The sequence below is a fragment of the Centroberyx gerrardi genome, chromosome 12 (genome assembly GCF_048128805.1).
Source record: "Centroberyx gerrardi isolate f3 chromosome 12, fCenGer3.hap1.cur.20231027, whole genome shotgun sequence".
In the NCBI taxonomy this organism is placed as follows: domain Eukaryota; kingdom Metazoa; phylum Chordata; class Actinopteri; order Beryciformes; family Berycidae; genus Centroberyx; species Centroberyx gerrardi.
In genome coordinates this window covers 13,910,807-13,936,219 of record NC_136008.1, presented here as the reverse complement: position 1 = coordinate 13,936,219, position 25,413 = coordinate 13,910,807, and the positions used below count along the sequence as shown (strand labels likewise).

The 25,413-nt window shown below is 44.1% G+C and overlaps 3 protein-coding genes and 1 long non-coding RNA gene across 6 annotated transcripts; 1 reads left to right on the top strand and 3 right to left on the bottom strand.

Moving 5' to 3' along the window:
* Positions 1-319: 319 nt before the first annotated feature.
* On the top strand, positions 320-7,719 carry znf687a (zinc finger protein 687a). The gene is made up of 11 exons (XM_071903327.2): positions 320-341; positions 854-2,992; positions 3,101-3,356; positions 3,486-3,709; positions 3,847-4,031; positions 4,116-4,292; positions 4,400-4,562; positions 4,661-4,918; positions 5,035-5,147; positions 5,688-5,790; positions 5,886-7,719. Exons 2-11 carry the CDS (start codon positions 890-892, stop codon positions 6,516-6,518), a joined length of 4,215 nt encoding a protein of 1,404 aa, XP_071759428.2. The 5' UTR covers positions 320-341; positions 854-889; the 3' UTR covers positions 6,519-7,719.
* Positions 7,720-7,810: 91 nt separating this feature from the next.
* On the bottom strand, positions 7,811-17,819 carry otoa (otoancorin). Of its 3 annotated transcripts, none has more exons than XM_078287150.1 (25): positions 17,680-17,819; positions 17,336-17,404; positions 17,043-17,236; positions 16,662-16,873; positions 15,905-16,456; positions 15,331-15,449; positions 15,067-15,209; positions 14,475-14,583; positions 14,089-14,313; positions 13,812-13,979; positions 13,388-13,528; positions 13,194-13,249; positions 12,984-13,104; positions 12,725-12,843; positions 12,416-12,557; positions 12,124-12,317; positions 11,946-12,036; positions 11,462-11,594; positions 11,089-11,282; positions 10,242-10,391; positions 9,964-10,106; positions 9,676-9,812; positions 9,362-9,459; positions 9,087-9,258; positions 7,811-8,381 (listed from the first exon to the last, which is right to left on the bottom strand). In XM_078287150.1, the coding sequence occupies exons 1-25, from the start codon at positions 17,779-17,781 to the stop codon at positions 8,299-8,301; spliced, it is 3,867 nt and encodes a 1,288-aa protein (XP_078143276.1). In that variant the 5' UTR covers positions 17,782-17,819; the 3' UTR covers positions 7,811-8,298. The 3 variants fall into 3 exon arrangements, with proteins under 3 accessions (XP_078143276.1, XP_071759429.1, XP_071759430.1); XM_071903328.2 differs by having other exon boundaries at positions 16,256-16,456; XM_071903329.2 differs by lacking the exon at positions 15,905-16,456.
* A 573-nt stretch (positions 17,820-18,392) lies between these two features.
* On the bottom strand, positions 18,393-21,884 carry LOC139914889 (uncharacterized). Its single transcript, XR_011784796.2, has 5 exons — positions 21,731-21,884; positions 20,714-20,790; positions 20,420-20,502; positions 18,708-18,729; positions 18,393-18,419 (listed from the first exon to the last, which is right to left on the bottom strand). It is a non-coding gene; the product is annotated as an uncharacterized LOC139914889 (long non-coding RNA).
* Positions 21,885-23,679: 1,795 nt separating this feature from the next.
* Positions 23,680-24,855, bottom strand: riiad1 (regulatory subunit of type II PKA R-subunit domain containing 1). Its single transcript, XM_078287384.1, has 4 exons — positions 24,775-24,855; positions 24,557-24,633; positions 23,955-24,001; positions 23,680-23,750 (listed from the first exon to the last, which is right to left on the bottom strand). Exons 1-4 carry the CDS (start codon positions 24,853-24,855, stop codon positions 23,680-23,682), a joined length of 276 nt encoding a protein of 91 aa, XP_078143510.1.
* Positions 24,856-25,413: the final 558 nt, after the last annotated feature.

The window sequence follows — 25,413 nt, the reverse complement described above, 5'->3', positions numbered from 1 at the left end:
AGCTGCAGTAGTCGGGTCCTTTTGATCATATACCTCCGCAAGTTGCCATTCTAACAAAAAAGAAAAAGGTTATGCTTATTGCATTGGAATTGTACAACTTGTCTGTTATTACACAGCCAGTATCATATACGATGCGCGGTCAAACCATGATTTTGATCTCGCGCTGGAAAGAATATATAAGTTTGTAAAGCGGCTTCGATCACAGACTACAGTATGCCAGTATTCAACCACAGAGTAAATATGACTTGCCAGGCTCTTCGGAAGTCCACGTCGCATGAGTTAGTGACGAAAAACTCATGCGTCTGAGAAGAAAGTCAGGAACCAACTTCGCTAACTAGCAGGTAAAAATACTAACGTTAGCTAACCTTAGCTACCTTTAACGGAGCAATCCTTATGAACTATAAACTTACTACAGTCTGTTAGAGCCACGTTAGCTGAGCATTGCATTGATCTGACGATGGTGTTTGGCTGCTTATGGGAAGTTGGCCAGTTCATGTTAGAAAGGCCAGCTAAATGCTAAAGCTTTAGCTGTTAGCAAAATGACCCACTTGTTTTAACGTAACAACGAAGTTTGGCTAGTAACTTTGGCTATCCTGGTTTTTGCCTAGATATTAGTTGCTAAACTTGTAGCAGAATGATAACACACCACGCATTTTATTGCCTATACTCAAGATTTTGCTGCTGCTACTTAGTTTTTTTTAGTTTTTTATCATACAAAGTTTAGCAGGCATGCATGGTTCCTTTTAGATGCCGTACATGACAACGCATCGTGATTAACGTTACATGAACTAATTTAAAATAATCTTGATAAGCTGTCTTTTCTTCTGTCCCAAATTTGGCCGTTCTGACTTAGTTTGTGCCTCAATAGGTTTTGAGCCTTTTGCTGGGGATGGGGGATATGAAGACCCCAGATTTTGACGATTTGCTGGCAGCCTTTGACATTCCTGACATTGATGCCAAAGAGGCCATTCAGTCAAGTCCAGAAGAGGAAGGGGATGGGGCAGAGGATGCTGGTGACATGAGAGAGAGTGGGTCTCCTTGCTTCCCCTGCTCCCCTGTCTCTCAGACTGACCCACCTGTTGTCAGTGTGATTGTGAAGAATAGAGTGCGGCCTGAATCCTATGGAGAGCCAGATAGGTCTGTTAGGGATGATACCAAAGGCCCTTTGGATAATACACACAATCCTTCAAGCAGTGGCATAGGCGCTAAGGGTCAGAACCAGTTAGGTGAGGCTCTGCTGACTTCACAGCTCGGCCCCAAACTACCTGGTGACGTCCCCTCAGAGCCCCAGATGCCCAATGGTTTTGATGGATCAGTCTCCAGGACTCAGTCCAATGGAGACCCATGGTCCTGCAGTTCTCCACTGAGGTCCACAGTGAACACTAGTGAGAGCAGAGGCAACGAAGGAGCTGAGGTTGGATCGGCCAGGCGTACGGCTGACATCATGAACAAGCTGAAGCCCCTCCTCTACCCCGAGTCTTCGACCAGCGCTGGTCCCTCTGCACCATTTCCTCCTGCCTCATCGTCCTCTCCCCCCCCTCTCTCAGTCAGCCAACACCTTCCTCCTCACTCTACTCAGAAGGAGGAGACTTGTAGCCTCCGTAGCCTGCCGTCCTCCCCTCCACCCCAAAACGGGAGTGGGAGAGCTGGGATAAGGCACATGATGGAGTCAGATGAAGATGACTCGGAGCCAGATTTGGGAAGCCCGCTGGTGATCCAGGAAAGCCCAGAATCTGTAATGTCCTCCCCTCCCAAATTTATACAGAGACCTAAAGTACGCTCTGAGCTGCTTGGCTCTTCTCAAACCTCTCCTTGCCATCTCCCCTGTTCTCCTCATCTCTCCTCTTGTCCAGTGTCCTTAAAACCTAAACCCCACCATGAGGAGGAGGTGCCCACCACCCCCAGTTCTCCCCCCACAGCTCCCCAGCCACAGGGCCCCCAAGACTGCCTCTCCTCCACTCGTACAGGCTCCACATTAGTCCAAGAGGAGAAATATCCAGAGCATGTGATTGATGAGCGGGACTCTCCTGAGAGCCCGCCACCAGACCAGACAGGTTTTATAGTCCCCAAGAGAAGCCCCAGCCCTGCTTCAGCCCCAAAACCTGCATCAGCCCCAAAACCAGCTCCAGCTGCAGCCGCTAACCAGGAGGACCTTCATCACCAAGAGGAGCCCATGGAGAGCGAGCCCAGCCAAGAGAGCAGGCCAGAGGAGGCCAGTGAGGTGGAGGGTGAAAAGATGAAAGCTGGAGACGGAGGAAAAGCTGACGAGGAGAAGTCCGGTGCTGGCTCATCGTCTGTGGATACTGTGTCTACTAAAGCTGCAGAGAAGGTTTCATCCCCATCGCGTCCTCTCAAAGTTAAAATCAAAACAGTCAAAACGCCTACAGGCAGCATCACAAGGACCGTGAGTGGAGTAGCACCTAAAAGAGTGAGACGAGCCCCCTCTAAGGCTGCGGACGGCTCAAAACCTTCACCAGGAGGTCGCAACATTATAACAAGGCCCAAGAGGGAGGCATCCCAGCAGTCTCAGAAACTGACATCAAAGGCTGGTGGAACTTTGCCTGCAGCGGCGACGCTCCAGGGTGCCAGCACTGCAATGTTAGTAGGTGCCAGCATGGTCAAGGACAAAGCAGCAGCGGACACCAAGCCTAAAGTTTCACCCACAGCTGTCGGCATCACCAAAACTGCAGCCCTGCCCTCCGTCCTCTCCACTCCCAGAATCAACCCTGGGGGGCTCAGCATGCGCAGCCTGGGCCAGAAAACTCTTACCAGTGGGATGGCGGTGTCCTCACCTGCACCCCTGCTCCCTCCTCAGGGTGGCAGCAGACCAGCCTCCATAGTTAACAGCACGGGGGCCACCATATCCAAGAGTCAGTCCAACCTGGTAGAAGCCTTCAACAAGATCCTCAACAGCAAAAACCTGCTGCCCTGTTATAAACCAGACCTCAGCTCTCCACTTCCAGCAGAGTGGGGCCTTCCCCTGCCTGCACAGGTAAGTCTTCTTGGTCAGTTACAAAGAGACTCCTAATAGTTCATCATAACTTCATGATGATCTCACAGCATTGTTTTGTCTTAACGTGAACTGTTTCATTCCCTACAGGGTTACCGCTGTTTGGAGTGTGGTGATGCCTTTGCCCTGGAGCAGAGCCTGGCGCGGCACTACGATCGGCGCTCACTGAGGATTGAGGTGACGTGCAACCACTGTGCCAAGCGGCTGGCCTTCTTCAACAAGTGCAGCCTGCTCCTGCATGCCAGGGAGCATAAGGAGAGAGGCCTGGTCATGCAGTGTTCTCACCTGGTCATGAAACCTGTAACTGTGGAGCAGATGATTGGCCAGCAGGAACCGACCCCCATTGGTTAGTGAGCATTGTTTCTGTCTCTCACCCATTGTTTCGGTTTTGGATATGACTACTAGTCACAGGTACATGTTCCTCTTTTAAATCTATATTGCCACTCTCTCTTTCTTGGTCCTGCTCTCCCTTCAGGCCTGCTCTCTTCCTCTGTCCTGTCCTCCTCTTCAGCACCGTCATCATCCTCGCTGTCCCAAGCTGCCCCTAACCCTGCCCCCCAGCTGCATCAAACAATACCCACCAAGAGAGTAGAGGCAGTGCAGTACACCAATAACAAATGTCCTGAGTGTCAGGTTCAGTTCTGCAGCAAAGAAGAGGTGGCCGCTCACTTCCAAGAAATCAAACCAGCACACAGCACCGTGAGTCTTGCACTGTGTGTGTTTGTGTGAGTGTGTGAGAGAGAGAGAGAGACAGAGATTTTCTCATGATATGGACAGTGAACACTAGTCTAACTGATTTCTTTTCATGCTCCCACGTTTCTCCCCTGTCGGTCCAGCCTTGCACAGAGTGTTCTCCTCCCATGCTGCTTCCTAACAGCTGCAGTGCAGCAGCTCACCAGCGCATCCACCAGGCCTGCCCACCCCACGTCTGCCCAGAGTGCGGCGGCACGGCCAAGCAGCCAGCCTTCCAAACCCACCTGGACGAGACCTGTCTGCACTTTGCACGCCGCATCGGATACAGGTTAGATATCCCCCTAGGTGACTGTTCAATAAAACAAAAATATACTGTTGTTATACATCTTCTCTTTCCTCCCCCTCTCTCCAGGTGTTCCAGTTGCCAGGTGGTGTTCGGAGGGCTGACCTCGGTGAAGTCTCACATCCACCTGGCTCACTGTGACATGTTCCATAAATGCCCCAGCTGCCCCATGGCCTTCAAATCTGCCCCCAGCATACAGACCCATATCTCTGCCCAACACCCCACACTCACTGGAGCACAGGCCAAGTATGTACACACATACACAGGCGTGCAAATATGCCTTTTCACATCAAAATAAGTATTTCTCTCATCTCTGTCACTCAGTAATTGAAACTGCTTTCTCTCCTTCACAGGCTGATCTATAAGTGTGTGATGTGTGACACAGTGTTTACTCAGAAGTCCCTGCTGTATATCCACTTCGACACTCATTTAGCCAACCAGAAGATGCATGTGTTCAAGTGTCCTGAGTGCACCAAGCTCTTTTCTCAGAGGAGTTCCCTAATGGACCATATCAAGGTATATCTATTTGTCTTATAGTCAAATAAGTGCTAAGACAAATAACCTCACCCAAATAATTTCCCCTCCTTGTCTTCCCTTCTCTATCTCTTCCTCAGTCACACAAAGCTCCCACGCTCAAACAGGAGATGCCTGTGATCCCTCCCGGGGATCCCTCCCCGGCCGCTCCCTCTCGTTCACGGGCTTCAGTGAAGATGGAGAGCTCAGATGGGGAAGAATGGAAGGATCAAGAGGAAGAGGAGAAGGTGAATGGGGAGAAGATGAAGACCCCCTCAGGGTGGAGCTGTATGCCCTGCCATGCACGCTACACAGACCGAGAGGACTTCATCACCCACATGGCCGATCAGCATGGCAAGGTCAGGAAGTCCGCCATCTCCCCCTCGCTCGAGATAGAATGTGATTAAGTTTCATTTGTTTTTAGATGCAGCCACAAATAATTAGATCCAGCCATATGTGTGTGTGTGTTGTGTAGATTCTGAAGAAGTTCCCATGTAACAAGTGTGAGAGCTCCTTCACCACGACCTCCAGTATGAGACGTCACATCAGAGACAAACACAAAGGCATGAATCGGGGCTTCCGCTGCCAGTGAGTATCTCACTTACTACATCCTATATCCTTTGATTGGGCTATCACTTTTCCCAAAAACTGAGTGTGAATGTTTTTAAACCCCCAAATTTACTTGCCAGACCATCGTTGCACAGGATACGCAGAGCAGAACCCGCTTCAGTACAAGGAAGGCCTGATGTAAAAAAAAAATGGCAAATTAGTCTTACAAATCAACAACTAGACTTGCTTTTTATTTTTTTTGCAAACCCCTGCAAGCAATGATGTCAAAATATATCGCATTTACTACATTTGCGAAAATAAGTAATATGTTCTATTTCTTGTGAAATACTGGGTGATTTTCATAACATTGTATCAATAAAGGTTAGCAGATTATAATCGTATTTTCCCTCATTGGGTTTGTCTCATTGAGAGGCTCAAAGTAGTTTTGAATATCAAAATCTGAATCAAAATAGATCACTACCTCCTACACATTCTGCCATAGATGTGTCACACTTGAATCAGAAACTCACTCTGTGTGTGTGTGTGTGTGTGTGTGCGTGTGCGTGTGCGTGTGTGTAGGCTCTGCACTGAGGGTGGGAAAACATTCAGCAGCAGAGTGATGTTGGAGAGGCATGTTCAGCTGAGACACAGCACAGATACTGCGAGCCAGGACACACTCATGGTAAGCCACTGTTTATTTCTTACAAGGAATCAAACAGGAACTGCCTTTAATAGCATGGAATTAACAGCCATTGCCTTTGTTTCCTCTGGCTGAAGGGAGGTGGTGGTGTGTTGGACGAGGCGGACAGTTCCTCAGAGCAGGACGGCAGTTCAGGGACTCGCCAGAGACGGAGAGGAGCCGTGAAGACGGAGCAAGAAGAGGAGTCCACAGATGGGGTGAGTCCTGTGAAGAAGTTTCGTTCCTCCTCCTCCTTCGCTCCCTCTCCCTCGTCCCTCCCCGAGTCTGGGTTCCGCTGCGCCCCCTGCGGCTTCACCACCGAGGACCAGGCGGCCTTCCTGGAGCACATCGCCCAGCACCGCACAGGAGGCGTCAGTCTGCAGTGTCTGCAGTGCGGGGCCTGCTTCACATCCACCACCTCCCTGTCCCGCCATCGCTTCATTACCCACAGAGTAAGAGGCACGCTCCCTGACAACCAGCACGCCCTCAGCGAGCGCCCGGCACCCTCCCCCGCTAACAGCGGGAACCATGACGATGTGAGTCCGCGGGGGGGTTCTCCACCAGCGTCGCCCTCTGCTCAACCCTCCATACCACAGGGGAAAGAAGGGGAGGGCTCGCTGGCCTGTAAGGTGTGCGGTAAACACTTTGAGAAGATGTCAGATCTGAACACTCACTTCAGAACTCACGGTATGGCCTTTATCAGTGCGCGGAATGCAGGAAAAACTACTTAAGGTGTCCGAGCCAAGGGGAAAGGTAGAGGAGAGGTCGGCAGATGATGAAAGAGAATATTTGCAAAGTGCCTTATTTATTGTCGACTTCTCATCAAAGAGTGGGTTAGCACTTATGCACTAAGTTAACCAAAGATTGCTACTACAGAGTTTCTATATGGACGGATTTTAAAACAATCAAATGTGATTTTCACTGTAAAAGATAAGCCTTAACCTTCTACTTGTTCTGACACTCAGGATCTAATACTGCATTTCTATATTCAGTTATAAGATACTAATGAGATTAGCGTGGTACTTCACAGCCAGTGGACTGTTGGTTTGACTAGCTCACTGCTGTGACCACATTCATATATTTATGTGCGAGGAGAGAACTGTGAATGTGATTACCAAAACCTACTGTGATGTGCTTGTGGGCTGTTTCACTGAATGTTGATAGACAGCAATGGAATGTGACGACTTTGATTTCAATATTTCCTCCTACTGAGGAGATTCTTGAAACGGTAATGCCAATCCAGGTCTTTTTCTGTCAAGTCCTTTTTTTTTTTTTGCATAATTTATCTTTAATAATTTTTATGTAGAATGTATGTACACAGGATTGACTGATCTGTTCTTCCTCTGTGAGCAAAAGATGGAAGTAAAAAAAAAAAAAAAATAGGTGTGTACTTCTGATGTTTGGTTTAGGGGCATGTATGTGTCTAAATGTTGTTTTGTGAGATTACTGTAAGCAAAAGATCTATATGTATGTGATTATTTTTATTCCTTATGCCTACCATACATTATGAGACAATGTTGAACCTCATGTTTGATGAGTTTTTCGTCAGTCTTTGGCACTGCTCAAAAAATCTTTAAACCATTTTACAGCACAAGAGAGAGCAGATTTTTTTTCTGATAAACTAGTTGAATGTAATCAGAAGCTCCAGCGTGGCTCAGTGAATGTGTCGATAACATGTAATGGGAACATGCTTGGAGCAGGTACCCACCCAGCCTCCATGGAAATGTCACAGAAGCCATTAAAATGAGTTTGAAACTGCCAAGTCATGTCTGTTGTCGGGTTAGTGTATGGTAGTCATGTATGGTAGACTGTGTGTGCTTGTGTTTACTTTCTCAGGAGATTATCCTATGCTTTTTCCCCCCTCAGATTTAACTTGGTTTTCTGTTTTTGCATTGACAATATAATTTCTAACCAAATGTTCATAAAAAGATGGCACATTTTCAGTCTAATTTCTCTCATTTACTGTTTTTTGTTGTTGTTTTATTTTACAGTAAATATTGCTTTAAAATTGATGTACTGCTTGAGTAAATATATGAATCATCTTTATTAAGTTTTACCATTTGTCATCTTAATATCCACATTACAAGATCTTAAGAGATCCCACATAGACGGCATCAGAGAGATGCAAACATTAAATATTTATTTTGATTCTATTACAATATAGGTTGTGTCTTAGAAATATATAGAGACAGATTTTTTTTAAATGGTAGGTAAATACATTTCTCTTACAGGATAAAAATCAATCCATCAGCCTTTAGGAATTCTAACACATCTTACCTGTTACTTCACAATTAAACGATTAAATGATTAAACGATTAAATGTATACTTATTAATATTTCCAAAGGCCACACTCCTACTGTCACACGTATGACAAAATTACCTCAGACAACCTATAATGAACATGTCTTCATCACTAATTAGGTCAACATTAAAGATTATTTGTTTCCGTAAGTGCTCTATAGTGATAAGTGCTCAAAAATGTGTGCGGGATGCAGCGGGTCTCTCTGTCCTCACAACAGCAGGAACCCCAGGAAGAGGAAGAGGAGGGGCTTCATGAAGGCCGCTATTCCCTCCACGCTCAGGGAAGGCGCTCCTGGAGGAGAGAGAGAGAGCGATATGAAGACTAGACGGAAATAATTTGTAAGTAAGAACCTTTTACAAATGAGGTTTCCACTGCAGCGATTAATGGCAGGTAAGAAGATGATGAAATTAAACTTTATTGATCCCTGTGGGGAAATTAGGCTGTTGCAGCAGCAAATGTAATAGGATTTAGGAGGGCAAAATACAAATAGTATATCAAATAAGCAATAAAAACAGTAGAAATAATAAAGAATATAAACAATTTTAGGGTCATGTAAACATGCTGATGACTTTCAACATATCAACATGTTAGGTATAGTTTACTCTCAGAGTGGGAAGTATGGGAAAGAGTGGATTCTGTACATGTATGGATTTACTTAGTTACTGATGTTACAAACAGTCTTGATTGCTTAAATATGGATGACTAAATATGAAAATATGAAATATGTGCTGTAATTATGTAAGTCTATAGGAATACAAGTATGTATAAACTATTTGATAAACTATTTGTATAACCTAGATGTATAAACAAAGTTATAAAGCAAAACATACAGCAAAACATACAGTATGACAATGGAGCAATTATGAAAATATCAGAATATAAATAGATATGTGAGTTTACAGCAACATACATACTGTGCAAATGTGCATCGTGTTCACATGACCACATTAGACCTACAGAAGGCCATTCATACAGTATGCACAGGTCTCTTCCTACCTGAGCCTTGGCCTCCTTGTTCCCCCGTGGAGCCTGTGTCCCCAGTGCGGGACCCGGCCTCAGCTCTGTCAAGGGCAGCCAGTTTCACTTTCCCCAGCGTCGCCCGTTGGACAGCGGTTACCGCGGCAGCGTTGTCAGGACCCAGAGCCTCCAGCTGGCTGACTGACAGCGCCTGATGAGAAGAAGGAAGTGGTGCAGAGGTCACAAGGCGCTCAGAGCAGGCTGAGAGTGAGGGATGTAGCAGCCAGAAAGAGAGGTTAGAGAAAGTTACTCACAGCAAAGTTGTTTGCGGGTATGAGTGGTATGCTGGTCTGGCTGAGAAACGGTAAGACAGATGGATCCAGAGAAACCAGCTCAGTTGCATCCAGCCCAGCTGAGGGAGACAGGAACAGCTGATCAGTATTCTACAACACAAGCAACTACACAGAATGAGAGCTACGACTGCAAAGGGAAACAGGTGTCACACGGTTGATGCACCGGCTGAGAGCTGAACAGCACTATTGTGGACAGAGGACAGAACTATAATGAGAAATGGTATTAGTTTCCCTGCAGAGAGCAGCAGGCAGAGGTGTCACAGTGTGCATCTGACCCATGATGTTGCCCAGGGTGGAGACGTTTGCTTCCGTCCAGGTGCTGGGCTTTCCGAATTCAGACACAGCGAGCGCTTTCAGCTGCTTTGTCACCGACAAGGGACACTGGACCTCACCCATCGAGCCCACGGCCTCCCTGTGACATGCACACACGCACAATATAACAAGCAGATTACATAAACAAAGATACACACCTATGCATCCATTTCTCTCTCTCTCTCCTGCTCTCTCTCTCTCTTACACACATACACACACACGTAACAATCACAAGTGACTTCTGCACTAACTTGAAGGCGTCCATGTTGAGTTGTTTAATCTCCTGAGAGCTGAGGCCACAGATGAACTGGTTCAGTGCCACTATCTCCACGGCTCCCAGGTCTTGCGCTGTCATATTGTTATGCTTAACAAAACCCTTCCACACCGCCACCATCTGTCGAGACCAGACATCGTCTTCATTATTAAAAATGATCATCTCCGTTATCATCCTCACAGTCATCAATGATCCCCTCTGTGCTAGCGTCAGTGTGTGTGTATGTGTGTGTATGAGGGTGTATTTATACTATACCTGTGACTCATTCCAGCCACAGCGGCCAATTTCCTCCAGAGTGTCCAGGGAGATGGGAAGCTTCTCCAGGTCTGCGGCGGAGAAGCCCTGACACACACAACCCAGCTGCATGACCAGGCTTTCATTCATAAGTGGCACCGGACCCCAGGCCTGCAGAAACACACACAAGCATCAAACCTCCCACTTCCTCAGAAGCGATTGGGTTTTATCGAATGATTGTGATGAACCTAAAATGCAAGGAAGCCAAAATATTTCTTTATTTGTGCACATTGTTAGAATTTCTTTGTTGATACATGCAGTTGCAAGCATGTCAACTTTAAAAATTCATGCACATTTCCAGTTTTAAATTAGCTTTGAACTTGTGTTTGGATATTTTTTGGCCATCTAAATATTTGTTTTTAACGTTTTATTGGTATCCGAGTAAACAACCAAGTTGTATCATGGGAACCTCAATACATCAATACTGTGGTCTGAATATTTAACTTCTTGCAATGACCTCTATTGCCTAGGAGTTCGATTAGAGAGTTCTACTGTATATAATAATATTATGTTTTAATTTTACATTATCATGCCATATCATACCATATAATTTGACATTATCATACATTATAATGAGGAGAAATTTGTAGCTGAGCCTAGTATTTATAACACCTCTAACCTCTCCACCTCTCCATAGAATATCCTAGAACAATATAGAATAGAATAGAACAATATCCATAGAAAAAATAACCCCGAAATGTTAGAACCAATGTGAGATTCATGGTGATATAACTACCCTCCATCACTGCACCAGGAGAAATGACTGTTCTCTGAATAAACAGATCCAGGATGAGTGCTCGCACTGTACCTCAGTGGCTTTTTTTTGGAGCTCAGCCAGCTGCTCTGAGCTGTAGTCACGAATGTCCCCAAGTGTCTCTACAGCAGTGGCGAAGGTCTCCACTGTCATCTTATCCAGCTGTGCAGGAGTCCAGTAGACGTTGGCCTCGCCCAGGTCTTCAATCTTCTCCACCGTGGGAACCTGATCCTGCTGAACACCGTCGGCTGAGAGAGACAGAAGGGGAGAGAGAGCGAGACAGACAGAGAAAGAGACATGTGCATCACCAAATGTGACTATGCTGTATCACTAATCACAAGCAACAACATGCTGTAACACTGATTAAAGGCTATACAAATAAACTTGACTCGACTATAGCAGCACACACATGATGTCCCTTCCTCACCTTCTCTCTTCCTACGTGCACCAGAAGATTTGATGGAGAGAAGGAAGAGTTTCTTCCTCAGGGCCAAGAGATCTGAGGCGGGGGCGTAGGACAGCTTTTCCAACAGGTAAGAGAGGACTTCCTTCAGCCAGGACTAGCAGAGAGAGAGAGAGAAAAGGTAGAGATAACATGGAAATACAGGCATAAAACATGGCAACCAGAGGAGGACTGCTAAATCCAAAGTCCCGCCATCCCGTGAATCTTTATTTTTGGCCCACAGCCCAACTGAGCGTTGTGTTTTTGTTTCTTTCATGGCTATATTTTGAGTGGTTGGAAGATATATTGATGACATATTGATGACAACATAGGGACACCATGAAGCGCATACATCCGTGCATATTCAGGATGCAAATGAGAAACACAAATTGGAACAGAATGGTCATGATTCATTTGTGAACGTTCATCTGAGAGAGAGAAGACGACAGCTTGGATTGTAGATACACACCTTATAGCGCAGAGCACGAATGGTAGCAGCGTCCAATATGAGGAGAGGACCCAAGGATTGCATAGTCTCAGCTGACCAATCAGATGGATCCCTGCAGATGATAAAAATGCATCAGTCTCTCTCTTTCTCTTTCTATCCATCTCTCCAATAACTCCAATCTCCTAGGCGCATTTCCTACCCATAAGTCTGCTTGAGCAGCTGAATTAGTGGCACTCTGTGGCGTGGAGGTATTTGTCGGCAGGAGGCCATGGCCTTGAGGGTGAAGTTGAGGGTCCCAGGGGCCAAAAGGCGCAGCTGGGACGGGGACAGCTCACATACGAGCGGCCCGAGCCTCGACACCTCCTCATCGGACAGACCAGATATGTCTGTGCCCTGGAATTACACAATAAACAACTTAGGCTGCTGTTCCACACGTACACACTGACCTCAAAATGTGAAGTGATGCAGTAGGTTTGTATGCTTGCGTGTACGTTGGCCAGGCAGCGCAGAGCTCTCTGGGCGAGCGCAGGGCGAGACGGGGAACGACGAGGCAGTGAGCTCATGTTTGCCTCGTTCATCTTGTCCAGGAAGGCAGGACACACAGAGTCAGGCAGGTCCTTCACCTTCATCGGCCTGGGAGAGGGTGAGCGATGTTTTGTGCTTTATTATGGAATTCCCTTGTATACATATATGTGAGAGTGTGTAAGTGAGTGAGAGAAAGAGAGACAGGGAGAAAGAAAGACAGGGAGAGAGCAGGAGAGAGACAGAGTGAGAGAAAGAGTGAGGGAGAGAGAACTTACGGCAGCCGGATCAGCAGGAGTGTGGGAATCCCGTTCAGCTTGTCGCTTGTGATGGTTTGGAAATAGTTTGGTTTCTCTTTCTCTAAAGTGGCAAAAAGCTTTCGAGCAGCACAGCCCGCCTGAAAAAGTATATGTTATATATATATATATATATATATATATGTTAAGTATGTATAGGTATATGTATGTTAAAATTAACTTACAGGTAAGTGTGTGTGTGTTTGTGTGTGTGTGTGTGTGTGTGTGTGTGTGTGTCTACCTGTGCTTTAGAGAGCCATCGTGGCGTCTCTGTTATGGCCTGAGCCATTTCCATGGTATCATTGTCAGCAACTTTCTCAATCATCTTACAGGCCATGCCCTGAATGGCTGAACCCAGCTTCCTGTCTCAGTCAATAACATTAGAAATGTAAGTGTGTAAAGCAAAGACAGGAATCATATAAAATGTGCAGAACAAGCAGGTATATCCTACCTAATTTCATCAGGCCTGTTCTTTTTCTTCATAAGCTTTGCGACCAGGAAAGCTGCCTAAGGAAAAGATGACAAGGAGAGAAACATGTTGGCACCGATCTTCAGGTTGATGCACTTCATTAGCTTTAAAAGGTGTAAATAGTGAAGTGCTGTTGGCAGAGAGGAGGGATTTGGGCAAAAAAAAAGAGAGATTACCTGAGCTCGGTTCCACTCTTTGCCCTCCACTTGGTCCAGAGAGGTTAAGTTGGCCTTGGCCAGGGTGTCCACAGACAGGCTGGACAGCAAGGGGCCCGGCACTTTCTGCACCAACTCCGAGGCTTTCATTCTTCCACGCAGCTACAGGGAAACATTTCATTGTGGTAAGATGATGCTAAGAGTGTATATAAACAAACTCGGTGAGTGCACAAACTGCTTTTCCACCCACAGATAAAATTCATTTGTCAGTCTCTCTGGATTTCTACTATAATCTTGCGTTCCCTCAATTTTCTCCAAATGACAATCATCAGTATCAGACTCGGAGTGACTTTAATCACCAAACAGTAAAGGTTTAGGAATTTGTCTGAATGAATAATAAGGTTACCCCCTCATTTCCTGCTCCTCGCTCATCTTTCTTACTCACCCCCTGCAGAAAGGCCTTTCTCTGCCCCTTGTTCATCTGCCTGATGATATTCTTCAGACCCTCTTTACCCAGAACCCCAAGCTTCTGGGCTTTGACCTTCTTGAGCACAGAGGTTGGCACACCCCTCACAGCCGAGGCCAGGGACATCAGCTCCTCGGCAGACAGCTCCTGGCATGAGGGGAAAGCAGATAGAGATAAGTGTAGGGGAGCACATCTGAGAGACACAAGCCACCACAGGTCTTGGTGGTGAGATCTACACCTCTCTCTGCACTCTCACCTTCTTCCCCTCCAGCAGTTTCGCAGCCAGTCGCCGGGCTTGGTTGAGTCTCCATTTGACTTTGGGTCCCAGGGTTGCGAGAGCCTTTTTGAGATCAGAGACGGGGAACTTGGACAGTTGGTTGGGAGAGAGCATGGTCACACCGGTGCCCAGTTCGCGTAGCAGCTCCGGACTGCTGGCGTCCTTGGATGATGACATCAAAGTTTTCACCAGGCGCCTCTTCAGCTAGAGCCAGGGAGGGGGAATGAGAGAGAAAACGAGTAATAGAGAGGGATATCGTATATAAGTAGAAAGAGAGACAGGCAGACAGAGAGACAGAGATTAATTTAGTCCTGACTGTGTTGCCTGTGATGAGAGAGAAACGGGAATGAAAGCAAGAGTGTCACCTTTGTGATTCTGGGGTTGTTGCAGCCACCGAGCTGAGGGAGGAGTTGCTTGCTGAGGGTGGCGCTTATGGTCGGGGGATCGTCATAGAAACAGGCCAGCGTGCCAAGCCTGAGGAGGATCAAAGGCAAAGATGTAGTGATAGCTCTAATGTTCTCAGGATGCAAAGTAGGCCGATATGGGATCAGCTCTCTAGTATCTGTGAAGATTCACCCCCCCCCCCAAACAAACCACAAACAAAATACCACTCTACAACACACACCAAAAACTAAAAATAAAGTGTATCATATGCACGTACAGTATTTCACAATTTACAGAGGTGTGACATTCACGGTGCAATGGGTAAAAAAACCCACTGTGACCACAAGACGGGAGTATGTTTATCTGTCCACAAATTCAAATGAATGCAAATCTGAAGAACACACCCTGATTTGTTTTGAAAATAGGTTATGTAAGGTTACAACCCTTTCCTGTGATGTTCTGATCCACACAGCTTTCATACACTAATGTACACACACACACACACACACACACACACACACACACACACACACACACACACACACACACACACAATCACGCATGACAACACACCTGTCCACGTGCTGTATGAAATTCTTCTTGTCCAGGAAGCACTCTTGGACCCTTTGGAGAAACTTCTTGCCCAGGAAAGCGTCTATCCCAGCTTCTCCACTGAAGGAGGGTTTGAAGTCAGGTGACTGGAAGAATTCACACAGCTAGAGGAAAGAGAGTGAAAGAAACAGATCAATAATCAATAGAGCTATAATATAGATTGGTTGACTCTTTCCAGCTAGACTGACTATTGGCAAACACACACACACACACACTAAAGCACACCTCTTTTTTGGGAGAAGACTGCACATCCTCCAAATCCAAGCGGGAGAGGTAGGGCCCCATCATCTTCAACGCCTCCATTTTCAGCCACATCAATTTGGGTGGGCAGGGTCTAGTCACCACTAGTGGAGGTTGTTACACAATAATCAAAAATCACAATACCTCAACAACATACAGCCACAAGTTATCTTGTATCTTGTATTACACTTGTATGGAGAGTGATCATTTTATAATTTCAAACTCGAGACAGGAAGGCATCACCGCATTCAAAATAGGATTTAGGGGTAAGATTTGGGTCTTGGCTGACTAGATCCACATGCATTGGGAAGTATCACCAGCACACTTAGACAAATCACTGACGCTCCACTCTGCTCCATAGACAATTCCTAGAGAAAAGTAACATGCTCTATGATTTGCATGCTTTGAGGATTGAAGTCCCATCCAAAGACATGCACAGGCAACCACTGAAACACACATCCATACTGCAGCGTGCAAATATGTGTGCCACCAACAAACACACATATCAGGTGTGGCGTCTCTGTGAGTCACACCCCTCCGCTCAACTGATCCGACTTACTGTTGTCGTCTTTCCCCTGTCGGTCGTCCATTCCCTTCTTTCTCTCTTTCTCCTTTTCTTCCCCGCTCTCTCTTTGCTCCCTGACCTCCTCATCTGACACTTTCTCTCGCCTGTCCCTCCCCTTCTCCTCACTGTCTTTATCACTCCACTCTCCGCTCGCTTCCCTTCCTTTGTGTGGCTTTCGTTTGGGAGGCTGCCTGCCGCTGCCACGCTCGTCTCTTTCCTTCTCTCGCTCCTCGTTCCCCTCTCTTTCTTTCCCCTGTCCATCTCCATCCTTTTTGTCCTTGTCTCCTTCAGCTACTGCGTCCAAGTTGTTCTGCTGCCTTTCCTCTCTGCTCATTTCCCCCTCACCTGTCTCTCCAGCCTCTTCACTTCTCGAGCGCTCTTCTTCCTCCCCTCCCCTCTTATTCCTCCTTTTGGGTGGTTTTACTTTAGAAGGCTTTTTATCATTCATTGGCCTCTTCTTTCCTTCTCCCACCTCCTCCTCTCCCTCCCTGTCTTTCTCAGGCCCCCTCTCCTCTTCCCTCTCTCCTTTGTCTTTCTCTGGTTTGACTGGGAAGAGAGGAATGATGAATATACGGGTACACATATATCAAATATGTTGTTAATAATCAGAGAAGATATCATAATATAAAATCATGGAGAAATTATGGAGAAACCATGTTGTTGGAGTGCATAAATATCACCCACTCTACTGACAATAACTACTAATAATTTATTGTTTCTTTTAAGTGGCTAAGTTAGCATTTGCTCTTACCAGGATGCTGTAACTGCGGCTTTCCTGCTGGTCTGGGTGGTTTCTGACCTTTCGGTGTGGATGGTGTCTGAGCTGCTGTTGAGCCGGAACTGGATGTGGGCTTCCTAGTACAGTTGAAGTAGTGCTGGCTGACCTGCTCCTTTACCCAATTTTTGATCTGAAGCCTCTTGTCGTCGGGCAGGGAAGCAAACACTTCCTTCAGCATATTCATCCTGGAACCAGCAACCATTTTACACAAAGAAAAGATGTAAAAGATGTGGTGGAGGAGGAAATAGTCATCACAGCATTACACATATAACCACACATTACAGCATTACATATTATATCACACACACACACACACACACACACACACACACAGTTGCACAAACACACACTCACATCTTTGCCATTCGGGGGCGCTGTATCGAGGAAGGCAAGTCCATTTTTGTAGGAGGCATGTTCTGCAGGAGAGGTTTGGCTGCCCGCAAAAAGCCGTCATAGTCCTCTTCGCCCATGTTGTCTCCATCTGCCATGGTCAGAGTCTTCCAGGAGAGAGGGGCCACAAATGCCTCCATGTAACATGCAGATGCCTCCTGGAGGAGTTAGAGAGACGGTAGGTATGATTAGACTGTCAGAGGACCGCATTAATGAACAGGAAATGTAAGATCTTGGGATTGGTGGGGAGCACTGACGGGAGAGTTCCTCATCAGCTTGATCATGCATCGAAGATTGGTGCAATTCCACATCTTGTTTGTCATATCCTACAAAGAGAGGAAGAGAGAGAGAGAGAAGAGACATACAATGTATTCTGGGCAAGGCTGCTATTTAAACAATGTATAAATAATTTAACTGATCAACCGTTAGCTTTATGCAAACAGGTTTACATGCTCCAAAAACATCACTGAAACATCAATTTACATAAAGTCGTGAGTGAATTAATCTTGTAAATGTTCTTGTAAATGTTGTATGAGTGTTTGTCTGTGTCCGTGTGTGTGTGTGTGTGTGTGTGTGTGTGAGAGAGAGAGTGTATTCACACCATTTTGTCTGACTCGTGAGAGGGGACTCGGCTATCTGAGTCCTTGCTGGTGTCCGCAGGAGAGAGCGAAGACAGGACATTGGTAAAAGTGGAGCGCAGCATGCTGTTCTCTGTGCCCTTTCTGTCCCCGACTGGCAACCCACTGGGAGAGAGACAAGACAGAGGCCAAGAGAGCTGCCCAGTAAAACCACAGTCTTCTACTGGGCAGCTCCACTGAAGCAGCTGGGGGTAAGTGCCTTGCTCAAGGGCAGCTCGGCAATGATTGTTCCCCTCCCACAGTTTCTCTACCGGTCTGGGGATTCCAAACCACGTCATACCAACTCATATCAACTTTAAGTGGGTGGGATATGGATCTAAGAAGGCTTTTTGACTTTGAGAGCAAATGATGGAGTTCAATGTTTCAATGCATCGACCCCCAGCCACTGCTGAACAGCCAGTGGGATGTTGGGTGTCCCATAAGCTTAAGAGGTTAATAATAGGTTTAACAATGCCACTCTCAAACACATTTAACTGAGGGTTTGGTCATTATTAAGAGAGTAAATCTAACTGAGGTGAATGCTTTATTCAGAGGAGCTCTCTTTTGAACAAGGCTGTCATATCAGTTAATTTAGGTCAGAAATAATGATCAGCAATAAAATTCTTGCCTCTTTTAGGACATTAATCAAACACACAGCAGAGACACACTCCAAAACACACAAATAATTACCTGGTCATCAGCATCATCTTGGGCACCTGGTGTCCTGTAACACAGCAACCCTCCGTATTTTTATGTTTCACAATTAATACACATCAGGACTGGGTTTAGTATTTGCCACCACTGAATTAGCTGCGACTCATGTTACAGAGGGGTTCAAAAGGCATGCAAACACACGCTCACGCACATTCACACACATAGGACTGGGATTGGTATTTGTCAACACTGAATTAGCTGCGACTCGTGTTACAGAGCAGTTCAAAAGGCAAGTAAACACTCTCTCTCTCACACACACAAACGCAATCCACAAAAAAAACATTAAGAGTCCTCTCACCCATTTTCTGGCATTGCATCATCTGTGGAGAGAAAAGGCAGCATCAGCATCCGTTCAGAAACAATATGATGGGCAAGACATTTTATTGTTGAATGTCTCTCTGTCTGGTTAGGAAAAATCAAATCATTTTTAAATTACATTTGAACAATACCTTCTACTTCAGCATCATGTGAAACTACTTCTGGGATTCTAGTTTCAGACTACTGAACCAAAGCAAAATGTAAATTGTGGATGAGTTTCAGATTACATCAAGGTCACCAATCCAACTAAACTGTGGTGTGGAATCTTTACGGCAAAAGTCTCAGGAATGACGGATGGCTGCAGCTACTGACATGAAGCTGGTTTTGAAAAAAATCCTGCTGTACAATCATGTTTGCTTGAAAGGACATTAATGATCTAAAAATCATGAAGTCCAAGGTGTTCACATAATAGGCTAAAAAGCCTATGCTGAAGGCACTGGTAGCTGCAACATGTAGGTCTCAGTAAGAAGAAAATAAAGGCTTTTCAACTCTGCAGCTCACATGAGTTACTTGGACTAATTCAATGCTCTAATGGAGAAAGTACCAAATACCCAAGAGGCACTCCTTCACACTGTGGAGCAGGTTATGTTCAGGCTGTTGCACCCAAACGTATAAAAAGCCTCCTCATTAGTCAACACTGGCATCATCGTTCCTTGAGGACCCTGTGGCTTTTGTAAATAATCTTTATTGCAAAAACTCTGTTTACAAAACCAGATATGAGCCAGATATGAAAAATAAAACATTGCATTCAAATGAATGAGACAAGTGAGACCAGCAGAACCACTTTGCTCTCCATGATGATTTATGCAATCTGACACATAATAAATGTTTGTAGCGTCTCCAGGCCATTTGCCCATTCTGGCTATAAAAGAAGGTTTCTATCAAATAGCAGGTAACCTGGATTATTTGACTACAGTTATCAATAATAAATGAAATTTCAATTTCAATTCACTGTTGGATATTAAGTGCGCTGAAATTCTTTCATTCCCAAGATTTCCCCCATATTCCCATCATCCCAGTCTTAGTACATGAGGCCGACTGTGGATAGAAAATCTTTTCACAGCCTCAGTATGACGACACAATACTGGGTTTGGAAAATCGTGGGCTGACAGAGCGAGCTATATGGCAAAGATACCCTGACTATAACTAATAACTAATAACTTAACAACTTCAACTCTTGTCTGTGTTGCACACGGATATTACGCTCCTCTGGAATATATCCATAGACTTCTTGTAGAGCTTTTTTAGCCTACATTGTTCTAATATCCATAGACTTATCTGAATCTGCATTTATTATTTGCATTATTTGCATTTATTTGGTCTCTATTGTTGTATATTATGTACATTACCTTCATTTTACTTTTACCTTTATTTTATTTTAGTACCTATTTCTTCTATTACCTTCCTGTACTTGAAACATACTTGACTTGCTTGGCATTGTCCACCAATTGCTGCTGTGGCACCTGAATTTCCCCAAGGGGATCAATAAAGTGCTATCTTATCTTATCTTATCTTATTCTATCTTATCTTATCTTATCTTATCTTATGTTGAACTTGCTTCGTGAGACAGGCCCCTGGTCCAGAGTAGATGGATTCATTTAAGAGACCAAAATAGTTGTCTTGCATATTACTTCCATTTGAGACATACAGTAATCTCCCTCTCTCAAGCAAAGTGATTGGACAGTCACGTACCAATTTTCTGACCATGTTCTTGAAGCCAAGTGGTGGGGCTGGGAAGTTCGGTTTACGTCCAGGCATCGTATCTGTGGGCTTAGCTGACGCACAGAGTAACAATAAAAACACACACATGCACACACAAACACATGTACAAACATGCACACATGCATCCACGCACATAGGAAGTCAGGTTAATATACAACTTTTGTCATGTAGCCTATTTTGGGTTCAAAGAGATTCCATCTTTCTGATATTAACCATCATCAGGTTATAGGAGGACAGGATGTATCTGATGGCGTTGCTGCTTACCCGAGACTGCGTAGACTATGATGAGTAGGAAGACAACTGTCCCCCCTTTGGGAGCCATGGTAAAAAGGCCTGCCTGTCTGTTGGAGATGTAAACATGATGAGATGAGTATTTCAAAGTTTCTTATTAATGCGAAATAATTTTGACAAACCACTATTTTACATTCTGTGCACCTTATAATACTATATAGTCATGCAGTTCACTGTGTTTTTGTGTGTTTGATTCTTTACCATGACCAAACATGTGCAACTGTGTAGCATGTAAGGATTTTGTTATTACGGCTCTGGTTGTTATGGCTCCTGTCTCCATGCCAGCCAGCTGTATGTAGCTACAGTTTTCTGTCATACTTGCCTAGCTACCCACTTTGTTACCCATCCCATGGGGAGGCTCCATGGGGGTTTGAGGATAACAGGTTGGGGAAAAACAGGCTCTGTGATCTACATTATGTGCTGTGGAATAACATGTTCTATTTCTCTTCGTCTCCCATCATTTCTGTACAAACTTCTTTGAAATCCTCATTGTCTTCCTCATAAGGATTTGCATGTTTGTATAGTTTGCCTTCACCTTGTTTGCCTTTCACTGATTTGACTTCTCATTTGAATATGCCCAACAATTACCAATTGTATTACCAACAATACTTTTCCAAGAAGTGCGGAGGATGCAGCCAACAAATTAAGCATTTCCCCCTTGTTGGAGGATAATAATCGTAAATCATTGTAGTCACTTGACATTTTAATGCTTATTTGTCTGCGATATAACGCATTAACATGTCTTTAGTATTGATGTGGCTGAGAGTTAGCTGTCATTTATCAAGAATTATACATTGAAACACATACAAAATACATATGAAATGTATGCAACAATGTTACTGTTTCAAGGTAGATACATAAAGTATCAACAACACATCAGAAAGACTGAAAAGGCAAAAAAGAGTTCTCTTAAACCCTGAGAGCATAATTGATAACATCTCACAACATAACAAATAAAAGAAAAAAATATACAAGTAAATAATTACTTACAGAATCTGCTTTTCTTCTTTGGTATTGAGATTCTAGCAGCACTGTGTTTTTAAAAAAAACGGTGTGCGCCACAATGTGAGGAGGATACGTGTCTGTCCTCCGTCTTTCTCTCACATCAAATGAGAGCTGGGTGTTTACCTGTCCTCAACTGAGTCAAAACAGGTGCATGGTGTCAAAGCAATTCTGTGTGTGTGCGTGTGTGTAGGAGAGAGAGAGAGAGAGACAGAGAGAGAGAGAGAGAGAGAGACAGACAGAGAGAGAGAGAGAGAGAGAGAGAGAGATAGATAGATTATGAATTATGTGAGGGAATCAACTTTAATTGATGCGCTTTCATGTTGTGTTGACTAGGAAACATTATCTCACCACAGTCGGTAAACAGTTATCAAAGAGCAAACAATAGTTATTGGAAGATTCACTTTTAAGAGATATCATACACCATGTGCCTGAGAGCAATTCTAATTGCTCAGTTCTAATGTTTTCATAAACCTTCAGTTACAAGTTAATTGTTCACTTGTAAGCAAAAATTAGAATAAAAAAACTCAGTGACATTTAGCTTTAGACCAGATGAAAATGAGTGAGCAGACTAGTTAACCCCCTGGGCATTGTTGCATAGTTGCTCCCCACTATGACCTTTTGATATAAAATTTCTAGAAATCAACATTTTTTTTGTAATTTTTTTTTTGCCTGTATTGGTGAATAGGTAGCCCAGCAACAATGGAAAAAAGGTTAAAAAAAAATAATTTTTTTTCATTCATATTTTTCATTTCATGGGGTCTTTAAAGAACTTTTAAGGCAATAACTACTGCCTTGTATGTAATAACAGCTGAATTGAGACATTAAATGGTGTTGGGACCATGTAAATGGGCTTGAAAATCTGATATAATGATATACATTGCTGGATGACAGGCTATTCAAAAAATGACAATTAAAGAAATGAGTCTTGGTCAGAAGAGCCATTAGCAGATGTTTATTAGTCAATTTTTGAGGTCATTTGACAGAGAGTAACATGTCAGGATTATCACTCAGGCAGTATATCCTTTAGAATGAGAGAGGGCGACCAGATGGTTTGGCTGGTTAAATCCACAGACCAGATCCCAATACAGAGCAAAGTTAGAGTCACAATAAAGGTTGAAGAAGCCCAAACAAATTTGACCAATGATAACCAATGATGACCACAGCAGGGTTGGGATCAATTCATGAATGAACTCATCCAATTCAACTGAGGGATTGGAATGGGAATGGGAATTTGAAAAAAACCTACAGGAAACAGAATTGCAACTGAATTGGAATTTCAGGAAGTTGAATTTAATTCTCTAATTTAATTATATCTGAGATTACACATAGTGTTACAGTATATATTATCAATACTGAATATCATAAAATGTTAAAGGAACCTTTCAGGTGGTATTTGATGCATAACATGTAATTGTAATTCATACATTATGATTGAATGTATTTGAACTGTCTTTTATTTGATTCATGTTTGATGATTTGTAATGTTTAGCAAGTCAAGACAACCTCTTTTAGAAATGGAATTTCATGGAATTTAATTCAGTTCAGTTCATGAATGGCTCTGACCCTGAACTACAGAATACAGGCCTGTTCCTCACTCTCTATGGAGAAGGCTGGCTGACAAACAACACCAGCTCTCCTGTAATACCCACAGGACATCCTGTTCTCATTAACCTGCTTTAATCACTCTCATAACAGGGGCAGGTTTACATCTTGTCTATTATCTGGCCTTCCTGAATATGCCTTACAGAAGTCTTACAAAATTGCTATCAACAGACCAATTCGGACAGGAACACAATGGTATGGATATACAGAAATCTACTGCGAAGGATAGCAGATGAAGACATCATCATTCTTATTTACTGTAAACAGAGTTCCTGTCTACATGTAATGCTCCATACAGAGAAGCTTGTAGCACCATAACTGGTAGGTGTGTTTCATTCCATGTCACTGTTTCCCTGCATTTTGGAGCCAATAACCACATGAAGGTTTGGGTTGGTGAAGTGATCTGAAAAGTGACATTAACATTGGTTAGTGGATGCATGTATGTGTGAGCGTAAGTTTGTGTGTGTGTGTGTGTGTTTGAGTGTGTGCGTGAGAGAGAGAGAGAGAGAGAGAGAGAGAGAGAGAGAGAGTTGCAATGTGTTGTTGCAATATATGGACAGTTGGGTGTGTGAGTGTGTGTGTGTGTGTGTGTGTATTCACAACTCACCTGCAGCAAATTCGCGAACGTCAGCAGGCCTTTTAAGAATCACATCACTGCGAGAGGATGACATGCAGTTAGAATAATGACTGTGGGAGACACGCCTAAATGATAATATGATAATAATTTATTATTATATTAGTATTGTTTAATTTGTTGGTTCCCTCGTAGCAGTTTGAAACTTTGTTTTGAAATGTCCTGTACAAATATATTATTAACATATATATTTTAATTATTATTTTCATCACTGAACACAAAATATGAAATGGAACAAGTCTCCTAAAAGTGGAAACCCATGAAGCAGGACTCTGCTGCCTGATGTTATCCAGAGAAACAACAGCAGCCGATCCATTTACAACGCTCTGCACAAGGCTGACCTTGAGGACTGTGGTATTTGTTTGAGGCTTTACATGCAAATGAGCGAGCAGTTTAGCCCTGTGTCCCCTGATAACACCAAGAGCATGTTGGCCTTCTTCTAGTCTCTAACACTGGGTGTTCACCAGTGTTGACCAATTAGGAACAAACAAAACCACACTACGAACATGAATTCTGAGCTGCTGCTATCTGGTTATGTAGCTAATGTTAGATACAGGAGAAGACAATAAGCCAACCTTAGAAAGTCGCTTATCAATATCTCCACTTCTGGATGTGACCTCAAATACTTCTCGTTGTCGATTCTTGTTTTAATCTGAAAATCAAAGAGAAAATGTATTTCATTAACTTGGCTTGGTAATAAACAGTAGCCTATACAACTCTGACTACAGTTGGTACCGTTAACGCGTTAGCTAGCGTTACTTTTGTTTTGAAATGAGCATTAACGTTAACCCACCTTGAACTGTCGCAGTTTCTCTTGCTGCTCAGCGCTTAAAGCACCAACGTCCACTTTCTCCAGTCCTTTTCCAGCCATCATTTCTCTAACGTTATATTACAAATGTTCGTATTGCTATTCTTCCCAGTCTACATAGTCTTGTGTCTGACAATCTAATCAACATAAACTTGGCTGTAACGTTTAAGCACAACAATGGTCACCTGTTGTTGACACACTAACGCTATGTTGCTATGGCAACAGTCTCCGGCAACTACGGCTGTATCCGCGTGGTGGCAGTATAAGCTCGGCTAGACCAGTGGTTCCCAAACTCAAGGTCTGCTTATAGTAGATGCACACTCAGGGATGTAGTGCAGGGTAAACCCACCCAATATCAGTTTATCCCTTTCATTTGCGAGTAGAGTTTATTCACCTTTTAAAAGTGAAATATGTTTTATGACAAATTCATAATATATGAGTCTAAAGAAACTGGACATGGGCTAGGGTTATGGTTAGTGGAGCATCTTCAGTGGAGTTAAGTCCCTGCACCAGTAAAATAAAGTGTTGTGTGAGTTTTACTTTCGATGGCCTGTTCAGGAAAAGTAATTATTTTCTTAAAGTATAAGTCATTATTGTTTATATTGATGGTTGTGGTGCCTTATG